Source organism: Microtus ochrogaster, chromosome 6, assembly GCF_000317375.1.
Source record: "Microtus ochrogaster isolate Prairie Vole_2 chromosome 6, MicOch1.0, whole genome shotgun sequence".
Taxonomy (NCBI): Eukaryota; Metazoa; Chordata; class Mammalia; order Rodentia; family Cricetidae; genus Microtus; species Microtus ochrogaster.
The window spans coordinates 63,044,965-63,056,149 of record NC_022013.1 but is presented as its reverse complement, the minus strand read 5'-3'; the positions used below and the strand labels follow the sequence as shown (position 1 = coordinate 63,056,149).

Sequence of the window (11,185 nt, the reverse complement as noted above, 5' to 3'; positions counted from 1 at the left end):
GAGAGGGAGAGAGAGAGAGAGAGAGAGAGAGAGATAGGCCCAGCATTAACAAACAAGATAGAGATATAATGTCCACCTACCATTTACTCGCGATGATATGTTCAATAAACTTAACACCTGTATTCTAACTTGGCTCATCAACTGGCATAGAGTTAAGAGTTTAGCAAATACTAGTTACTGTTACCATTATGTTTTAATAATATTTTGATAATGAACGGTGTCATTCCAAGAATAATGAATCGCTTCCTTTCTTGAAGTGGAGATGCCATTCCTGAGCCACTGTTTGTTCAAAGAGCTGTGACACCAACAGGCCATACAGCCTCCCCGTCGTGGAGCCGGGGTGCAGGGAACTGCACAGAGCTTCGCTCCCAGGGTCACGTGGCGCGCGGCCTCGCCCCTATCCAGCGGCCCCGGAGCGTCTGCGACCGGCGGCTCTCGGTGCGCGTGCGCGGAGGCCTGCGCGCTCTGCGGCGCGGTCTTCGGTGGAGCCGGCGGGTGCGGATAGGGGGTGGCGGATGGCTCTGCGGGGCCCGGCGGCCTTTGGACCCGGTTCCCGCGGGTCGTTGGACGAGGCCGGGGCCGAGGGGCGCGAGGCGGCGGCCCTTTCGGCGGCGGGAGTCACGCCGGAGGACGAGGAGGAGGACGATGGGCGCCGGGGCCTGCTGCGCTGGGACGGCTTCTCGGCCTGGCTACACTGCGTGTGCGTGGTGGGCTTCGACCTGGAGCTGGGCCAGGCGGTGGAGGTGAGGCCGTGCCGCACCCTGTCTCCACCCTTAGCCCGCCCGGGTCCTGGCGGCCGCGCATCCGGGCGTGGCTTGCAGCCCCTGCAGGGCTCAACGGGGCGGCGCTCCTCTGGCCCTTCCGTGGGAGGATCGTGGGCTGCGGCTAGGGGTGAAAAGTTCTTTATAGGCCCCTCCTAAATACTTGTTGATGTTCCTTATTTTAAGAACACGTTAATAACTGAAGGATTTGAGGCACCCAGAAAAGGCTGCAACAGACAGGATGTTTGCTTGGGACTTTCAAGAAAGGAACAATACCCCCGACATATGGTGAATTATAGTGGCCAAACGTGCACGTCCAAGCGTGTGGGCGGACAGATTGTATTGTCAGTTGCTCCAACTCATCTAAATCCAAGCAAAATGCTTATCTCAGCATGCATTTTCTCCTTTTCCTCTCTTTGTTCCCATTTTCTGGTTTAGTGTGTCGTCGGGCCATTTTCCCTCCAGTGTCTCTTCTCTTACAGATGAAATCCAGGTACTTCCTAACACTAGGCAAGCTCTTCACCCTGTATCCCCATCCCCTGTCATTTAATCCTAATACTAATTCTGTAACAGTTGACTCAAACCTGATGTCATATGGAAAATCGCCTTGTATGGCCTTCGAATTTAACTCACTTTTGGTTTTGTTTAGCATCCTTCTTTGTAGCTTAAGAGATTTGTCTTATTTTTCCAAGAGAACTGTTATTAGAAAGACGTATGTTCTAAAGTTTTTGGCATTCTTGTTGTTATTCTATTGGTGTCAGTGAAAAATTCTAATGTAATATAGGTGGCCTGAACTGGCCAGGGAGGTTCCAAGTGAGGAACTACTGCATTTATATTCTACCATCTTTCTGTCTTCTCTGCCGTTACACAGTTCATTAAATACTGAGTTTTCACTATGATCTAGACATTGTAGGATAGTAGCTATACAAATAAAAGGATGTTATAGACCGGTATTTGTAGATTTAGACAATAAGGTGAAGATCCAAGAATTAATCTCGGTAGTACATCGGATCAAATTTATTGCTTGACACAAATATTCAGTAAATATTTGTAGATAATAGAGTTAGTAATAGAGAAATTAGTTATTTTATTTGTGGCAGGAAGAGCAATCTCTAAAGACTGAAGACATTGAAGATTTTTTTATGTGGTATTTTGCCTCCATGACTATATGTACAGAGCATTTGTGTCTTATGTCCGTGGAGGCTGGAGAAAGGGGTCAGAGTCTCGGGATGTGTAGTTCCACAGTTCTGCCTACATGGGTGCTGAGAACTGACCTCAGATCTTCTGGAAGAGCTGAGCCATCTCTCCAGCCCCTGAAGACAATGTTTTATACTAATTATTTGATGATAAACTGAAATTATATGTGTAGCAAAATGAAACTCAACTAGAGAGCAGAGGCTGTTGTATTGGTTGCATTAAAAATTATTTACACGCGGGTTTTTTGCTTACATGTGTGTATCTGCACCACACTAATGCCTGTTGCACCTGGAGGTCAGAAAAGGGCATTCAGCCCTCTGATGGGGAGTTACAGATGGTTGTGAGCCTGGTCCTCTGGAAGAGCAGCCTAAGTGTTCTTACCCACTGAGCCTTCCCTTTAGCAGCCCCTTTGATTGGTTTTGTAATCTCATAATTTGGAACATTGCTTTTAACATGAGTATTTTTTAAACAAGTGGAATATTTTCAATTTTAGTATAATTTAAAACAAGTTGAATATTAACAAATATAAATATTTAATAATATTAGTTGGGATGCTGAAAACTATCACTAAAGGGTACATGCTGTTTTATTTCCCATCGCTACCACTGCACAGCGGTTTTTTTTTATAATGTAGTTCTTAGCTTTTTCTTTCTCAATATTTAAAGAAAAGTATTAACAGTATGAATTCCCTCAGAAAATGAGTAAGACAGGATTCTTCGATCTTCTGTTTTACTTTGTGTCCAGATTCAGGATCTTCCTCTAGAAAGTAAGGATGAGCATTGGGGAGATTCCTTCATAAAGGACCTAAAGAAAGATAAGCATGATAAGATGCAAAATGACTTTTGTTTTGTTTGGAAACTGGAGCCCACTCTAACCCTGGAGTACACGTAACCCAGACTAGCCTTGAACTCACAGCAGCCTTCCTGTCTCCATGTTTGGGACAAAACAATTTTGTTTTCCTTGTCTAAAAAAAATTACATTTATTTATTTGTGTGTATGCGCGCGCGCACGCGCGTGTGTGCGTGTGTGTGTGTGTGTGTGTGTGTGTGTGTGTGTGTATGGTAGAGCACAAGCAGGAACGAGTTGATTCTTTCCTTTCACCATATGGGTCCTGGGGATCAAACTCAGGTTTTCAGGCTTGGAAGCAGCAAATTTCTTTTCCCTAAACAACTGGACCATCTCACTTGTTCTTGGCTTTTGTTCTTAGGGTCTCTTTATGTAGACCATGTTGGCTTCAAACTCAGAGATCTATGTACACTGCCTCCTGAATATACCACCTTTTATTTTATTTTTGGTTGTGAGCCTAGCTTTTAGCGGCTGAGCCATCCCTTCAGTCAGCTCTTTATTCTATTTTTTTGTTAATATTTTTTTTTATTTTCATGTGTACAGGTGTTTTGCCATGGCTGTTGGGACCCCTGGAACTGTAATTACAGACAGTTGTGAGTCACCATGTGAGTGCTGGGAATTGAACCCAGGTCCCCGGGAAAAGCAGTCAATGCTTTTAACTGTTTCTCAACTCCTCTTTATTTGCTAACTGAAAGAGACATAAAGGGTCTTTGCCTTTACTCTTTTTAAAATGAACAGAAGGCAGTAACTAATATAAGAAATTGTTGAAGATGTATTTTGCTTTTTTCGAATCTGTACTTGTATTGGAAATGGCCAGCAAGAGTAGTTAGGATGGGATTAGAAAGGTAGACTTGTAACCAGCCAGGCATTGATGGCTTATGCCCCGTACCCGTAATCCCAGTACTCAGGAGGCAGAGAAATGCGGATATCTGAGTTCAAGGCCAGTCCAGTTTACAGAACAGTTGAAGCCATATAGGGACATCAGCCTTCTTAAATTAAAACCAAGTGCAGAAACAGAGCCACTTTAAGTCATTTCTAAGAGTCAGCATGGAACAACAGCATGGACCCTAGTCTCTGCAGGATGTGGTACTGCAGAGGTGTAAGCCTTCAGAACAGAGGCAGAAGGGTCAAGTCTACACTGGGAAAACATGCAGCAGCACCAAAATACAGCACTTGTGAGTTTGAGCTCTACTTTGCTCTACTTGGGGGATAACAGTAGTACACACACCATTGCTTTGTGAAGTAAACTAGTGTTGGAAAATCATTCAGAACAGTACTGAGATTTAACAGTGTGTTTGGGTGACACTGATTTTGTAGAAATCTTTTTTTTTAAGTAAGGAAGCTGAAATGTAACCAATTTATCCCAAATCGTAATATTTAGTAAGCCAGGATTTTGATTCCTTCTGACTCTAAAAGCTTGATTTTTCTATTAAAATGCAAGTTATCCTGCATGAAAAATGAAGCTACTCATAGAAAACAGAAGCAGTGCGGACCTGTGCATGCCAGGGATAACTTCCAGTGAGACGCCTAAGTTATTGGCAATGACGGTTTGCCTTCTCCAGAGTCTCTCCCTTTATACAGCAATACCAAATAAAACATGCTGGGCACTTCTAACCTGGAAGTCTGAAATGTAAACGCTTCAAAACTTAAAACCTAAAAATCTTAAGTAGAATGAGTTTTCTTTAGAGCCTTAGATTTCTCACTTGATCAATTTATAAGGTCCCATTAAGTACTATAGTCTCAATTTTGAGGCCAGCATTATTTAAGTTTTGTTGGTACCTATTATAATAGGAACATTGAGGCTGTTTGGAGAGGCAATCATAGTTGGCTTGTTTATTTACCATGGCAGAAAGCTCTGCATTAGTATGTTTTCTGTAATGATAGCAAAAAGTGGACACTGGGTGATATATAAAGGGAAAAAAACCCTTTATTTAGCACTCAGCCCTAGACATCCAGGAGTGTGGCTGTAACATCGGCTAGCAAGGTCTTATGTCTCCATTACGTTAGGGGGTGGCGTTATGGTGAGAACATGAGAAGGATGCTGAGAAAGATAGCAGGAGATCATGGGGGTTCCTGGTTCCTTAAAAGGTAAAAGTTTTAACAACCCTCTCATAAGAACTAATTTCCCTAACACCATCGTTATTTTTGTTCTGGCCACTGCTCAGCATCACACTGGGAACCAAGCTTCCTGCATGGGAACTTTATATGGATACGTACAAATCATGCGCAGACAGCAGATTCTGTCAAGTACCTTTTTAATTTTTTTAAATTATTTTTAATGTTTTTAATTATGGGTATATGCACATGAATGATGAAGGTGCCCACAAGGGTAGAGGCATCATGACCCCCTGCGACTGGAGTTATATGTGATTGTGAGACACATGACATGGATGCTGGAAATCAGTCTTCGGTCCCTTGGAAAAGCAGCAAGTTCTCCTAACCACTGAGTTATCTCTTTGTCCCTGTTTAGGTATCTTTTTTAAAGAGATGGATTCTTGTTCCAGGCATACTGGTACACATCTGTTTTCCCAGCACTTAGGTGAAGGCAGGAGGATTAGGAGTTGAAGCTTACTCTCAGCTACCTACTGAAATAGATAGTCAGCTATTGAAGTCAGCTTTGGCTTCATTAGACCCTTTATCAAAACCGACACACACACACTCAGCTACCTATTGGGTTTGAAGTAATTTTGGGCTCCATAAGACACACATAGGAAAAAAAGGCAAATATCTGAGCTCTTGCTGTGTTACTGAGGTTAGTGTCTCAAACCTGAACTCAGGTGATCATCTTGTTTCTGTTCCCTGAGTACCCTCCTGTGCCCTGTTCTCTGTGAGGTGTCTGTTGGGTGGGGTGGGGGTAATTATTATTAATTCTTTATTATTATGTAATGAAAGATTGAATACGAGCATGCAGCAAGTTTTTTAGAAACTAAGTGAAAATTTTCCAATGGAAAATGAGAATTATTTTGAATATTAGAATTTAAGTTAAAAATTTTTACCTCACATCATAAATTTTGTGTATATTCATTTAAGAAAAACTGTAGAAAAGAGGAAAGGAGAAATCATTTGTTTCATGTCCTGGGTAGAAGTTGGTTGCCAGAATTAAAATAGTTAAACAATTCTTAAGCATGGCCAAAGGACGTCACAGGCAAATCCAAAGTGTATTTCAGATCGGTGAATAGGTTCTATAGCGTAATGTTATAGTCGTCAGTTAAGTAGAAGGGTGTGAGACAGTGTCAGTCAGGTTAAAGATAAAATGAATAGCTAGCTGGGAATGGTGGTGAACACCTTTAGTCCTGATCACCCAGAGTCAGGTAGATCTCAGTGATTTCAAGGCCAGCCCAGTCTACATAGCATAGTGAGTGTCCAGCCAGCCGGAACTCCACAATGAGACTCTATCTCCAAACAAACAAAAATACATGAATATTTTTCTTTGGAAGGAAAATGTTTAATGATGGTTATACTGGAAGAGGGAGAATCTTGAGGTCACTGGGAGAAGGGCTTAATTTCCACTTGATGATTTTAAAGTGGATTATTAGCTGTGCCCAGGCACAGACTGTTAGAATGTTTCTTGTTTTAGCTCAGACATTTGCATCACAGCTCAGTGATTTTAGTGTTTCCCTGAGTTGCCCAACTAAAACCACTAATCCAGTTGTAGAACATTTTCATCACTTCAAAAAGAAAACCAACACTTTTTTTCCCCAGCCTTTGGCAACCACTGATCTATGTTTGACTGTGAATTTGCTTCTTGCGTACATTTCACATAAATGAAATCACACTTGTGGCTTTTTTTTTGTCCGTTTTTATTTAGCATGTTAGGTTTCATCTGTCAGGTATGTTAAGTCTTTTGGTCTTGCAATACAGTGCTGTCATCTATAAAGGTCTTACTTGAGAATTGAGAACTGTGGTACTGCCACAAAAAAAGTATCTCAAAAGGTCTTAAGTAGTTTATCATTTGGTGGTTTTCATGTGAGCATATCTTTCCCTGCTCTTGGTTATGTTCATAGAAGCGAAGTTGCTTTGCTTTGTATGGTATATATCTTAGTTGGGGTTCCTGTTGCTGTGAGGAGACACAATGACCCCAGCAACTCTTAGAAAGGAGAAACATTTAATTGGGTGGCTTACAGTTCAGAAGTTTGGTCCATTATCATCATAGTGAGACATGGCAGTGTGCAGGCAGACACGGTGCTGGAGAAGCAGCTGAGTGTCTGATATTTTGACTTGCAGGTCTTTCTTACTGGGAATGACACGAGTGCATATGATTCTATATTCTCCTATACTGTAATTGATTTATTTTATTTATTTATTTATTTTGGTTTTTCGAGACAGGGTTTCTCTGTGGCTTTGGAGCCTGTCCTGGAACTAGCTCTGTAGACCAGGCTGGTCTCGAACTCACAGAGATCCACCTGCCTCTGCCTCCTGAGTGCTGGGATTAAAGGCATGCGCCACCATCGCCCGGCATTTATTTATATTTGTATGTATGTGTGTATGTGTGTGTGATAAGCATAAGGATAGTCCCATAAAACTGATTGTAGAATTGTTGAAGATAAGTTGTTTCAGGTCACTAAATTTGCTAGCATGAGTGAATCCAGAAAACCCTAGATTAACTTAACTGTAATCAGACATTACTTTGTTTTTGAGACAGCCTCACTGTGCTGTCCATGTTGTCTTGAAATCTATGTATAATCCAGGCTGACTTTAAAATCTTCCTTCCTGAGCTTTTCAAGTCCTGGGGTTACAGGCATTCACCAGTTCCCCCAGCTTGTGCTGAGATTCGCATACACCATGACTTAAATAGAAAGTAGTAATAATGGTTTTAGGTGTTATTTCAGCTTTAAAAATTGCGGGTGAAATAATCTGGACATGAAGGAAGGGAGACTTGTGTTTACATATTAAATCCTACTGGTGCAGTAGAACTACTTTGAGAGTGTATCTGCTGGAGCAGAGCTGCTTTTCTTTTGTTTCGTTTTTAAGAATCTACTCTGGGCTAGAGACTGTTCTAAGTTTAAAGACAGAGTGGTAAATAAAATAAGACAGTTCTTTTATAAATTTCCATTTGGGGAAAAATTAACAATGATTTTTTTGTTTTTATTTTTGTTGTTAAAAGTGACAAAATCTTAGCCCAAGTTGGCATAAGAAAATACAGTTTTGTTTGTTTGTTTACACTGGCCTCAGCTGATAGTAGGCAAACACTGTGACTCTCAAGCTGCATCCCCAATCCTCTTTCCTTTTGTTTAGAGACACATCTCACTCGGTTGCCCAGACTGACTTTGATCTTTCTCTACAGTAAAGGCTGGTCTTGAACTTAAAATCCTCCTGTCTTAGCTTCTCAAGTAGTTCTGATTACAGACCTGTGCCTCCAGACCTAGTTGAGAAAACAGTTTATCGATGAATACTGCTTCAAAATCCATAACTAAGTGTCACTCAGAGCATAATTATATTTATCAGCTAAACAGTGTTGTTAAAAGTTGGTTTTTCCCCATCCTTCTCTTTCTCTGTAGATTGAATAAAATAATATAAAATATGAACAGCAGGAAGAGTTTTTAGAAAACAACACAGTACAGTATATTATTAATATTATATATTTAAAAATATATTTACATACTTGCTTCTTACTTTGAAGCTAAGCATGGGACCCAAAGCTGTCCACATGCTGGCAGGTACTCTAAACACCAAGCTGGACCCCAGCTACAGTGGGAAAGGGTTTTGTTGGAAGCAAAGAAGACTGAAGAAATTTGAAAGCAAATCAATTTGAGCTCTGGCCCAGAATTAAATAAGAAAAAGCTCTTAAAATATTAGAAGAAAGTAAGTACCAAACAATTGAAGACCTTGTTTCCTTAATTCCATTGATTTCTGGTCATATTTGTAATAATGTATTTATTTAACAGAACTTCTCATCTCACTGTTCTTTTTAAAGTTAGTCCTTGTTTTTTTTTTTAATTTATTTATTTATTGAGGATTTCTGCCTCCTCCCCGCCACCGCCTCCCATTTCCCTCCCCCTCCCCCAATCAAGTCCCTCTCCCTCATCAGCTTGAAGAGCCATCAGGGTTCCCTGACCTGTGGGAAGTCCAAGGACTACCCACCTCCATCCAGGTTTAGTAAGTTGAGCATCCAAACTGCCCAGGCCCCCGCAAAGCCAGCACGTGCAGTAGGATCAAAAACCCATTGCCTTGCATTGCCTTGTTCTTGAGTTCTCATAGTCCTTGTTTTTATGCTATTCTTTTTTTTTTTTTTTTTTTTTTGAGACAAAGTCTCAAGTATCTCAAGATGATCTTGAAATTTTATTACCTAGGAAGACTTTGACCTTGACTTTTTGATCTGATCTTCCCATCTCTGTCTCTAGTGTCTGGGTTATAGGCATGTGCCACTGTGCCAAATTTATGTGATTCTGGGAATCCAACCCAGGGCTGTTGTGGATTATTCCTTTACACTATGTGAAGATCGGTTTAATAAACAGCTAACCGACCAGTAGCTAGGTGGGAGGTATAGGCAGGACAGAGAGAGCTCTTGGAAGAAGAAGGCGGAGACGCCAGGAGACACAGCAAACAGGATAGGCATTATGGAGATGAGGTAATAAAGCCATGAAGCAGGAAACAAATTAATAGAAATAGGTTAATTTAAGTTATAAGTGCTAGTTAGACACAAGTCTGAGCTATCAGCTGAGCTTTCATAATAAGTCTCCATGTCATTACTGGGGAGCCAACGGTCCCAGTAAAAAAGGCCAACTACCCAGGGTTCCACTCACACTAGAAAAACGTTCTGCCAGCTGACAGCTGCTCCCTTTTGACTTTTTAGTGTTGGAATTTGCTCCCTAATACAATTTAAAACAAATACATATTACCATTAAACTTTACTGTGGTGCTGGGAAATTGAACCCAGGACCTCAAGCAGGCTAAATAAGTGCTCGGCCCCTAACCCCATATAATTTCAAAATATAAACCATGTGGTATAATTTAGACAATTGGGATTTTTACAATTAAAGAAGGGCAGTCTAATGACACATGCCTGTAATCCTTGTATTTGAAGGCTGAGACAGGCAGGTTGCTCTGTATTTGAGGCCAGCTTGGACCATATCATAAAATTCTTAAAGAACAAAAATACTAAAACAAAACCTCCAAATTCTCAAAACAAAATGAAAAGAAACAGACATGCTAGTTACTTACATTTGTGAAACCGTATCTGGGAAACAGAGACCAGAAGATAAGGGGGTCAAGACCATCCTCAAACAAAACAACAAAAACTCAATTACAAACTGCTTCATATGGAAAAGTTTACAAAGTTCTGAGTCATAATGCCTAGTATATAGGAAATATTAAATTATGGGCCTGTGTGTATATGTGTAGGCCTCTCAGTCTCAGACAGCTTGTTGTGGGATATATGAGATTCCATTTCAGAACAACAAACAAGAAAGACATATTGAAGTATTGAGTACTTTCTTAAGGAGATAAGGGTGATTTTTTTCTTTCTAGGTTTTATTTATTTATTTATTGGGACAGAGTTGTACTTTAACCCGAGCTGCCCTGAAACTTACTCTGCAGCCCAGGCTAGTTTCAAAACCTGCCTCAGCCTCATGGGTGTTGCGATTATAAGCTTGTGTCACCACAACATGCTAGGACCTACTTTTTAATCACTCATGGGAGTGGTTGATCTGTAGGATGAATGTCCTTGAGTCTTTTGTTGGCTGTTGCTGGTTCTGGCATCAGCTGCCCTGGCCTAGACCTTCCATTACAGAGGCTAATGCGTAATTGTTTTCCAGCAGAGGGGTCTCTGGTCACTGCAGGTGCTAAATAGGAAAATACTTAATGAATGGTTATTTAAAGGAATGAGGGGTGTGTGCTTAGGATAGACTTTATGGTAGAGATTTTTTAAATTTTAGGTTATTTTTCCTTTGTTATTTTTCTCTAAATGATGTATAGCATTCATGGAATCAGTTGAGAAGTATTTCTTGAACAGGTATGAGTTGAAATATGGATTATGTTTTCTTTACATTTTAAGTTTCAAACAGAAAAAGAGAATGAGTTTAGATATCAGTCTTAGAGATACTTAGAGGTAATTTTGATGTAACTTTTGGAGCTAATGTAAGTTCTGCTTTGTTCTCCTACCTTCTTTCTTGTTACTAAAAACATTTTTATGTTTGAGACAGTCTTGCCATGTTTTCTGGGCTGTCCTTGAATGACCAGTTTCAAGGTACCCCCTTGACTCAACCCTGCAAGGAGCTGTGACTATACAATGACACCACAGAATCAACTGTGATTTCTTTTTTTTTTCTTTTTCTTTTTTTTTTCGAGACATGATTTCTCTGTAGCTTTGGTGCCTGTCCCGGAACTAGCTCTTGTAGACCAGGCTGGTCTCGAACTCCCAGAGATCTGCCTGCCTCTGCCTC

At 40.8% G+C, this 11,185-nt stretch overlaps 1 protein-coding gene across 1 annotated transcript in view; it reads left to right on the top strand.

Annotated features, from left to right (window-relative positions):
• The first annotated feature begins 99 nt into the window (after positions 1-99).
• Positions 100-11,185, top strand: part of Dennd6a (DENN domain containing 6A) — a 53,249-nt gene continuing 42,163 nt past the window's right edge. Inside the window, exon 1 of the mRNA XM_005348693.3 lies at positions 100-743. Coding sequence (XP_005348750.1) covers positions 516-743 — 228 coding nt within the window. The 5' untranslated portion in view covers positions 100-515. The remainder of the gene's footprint in view (positions 744-11,185) is intronic.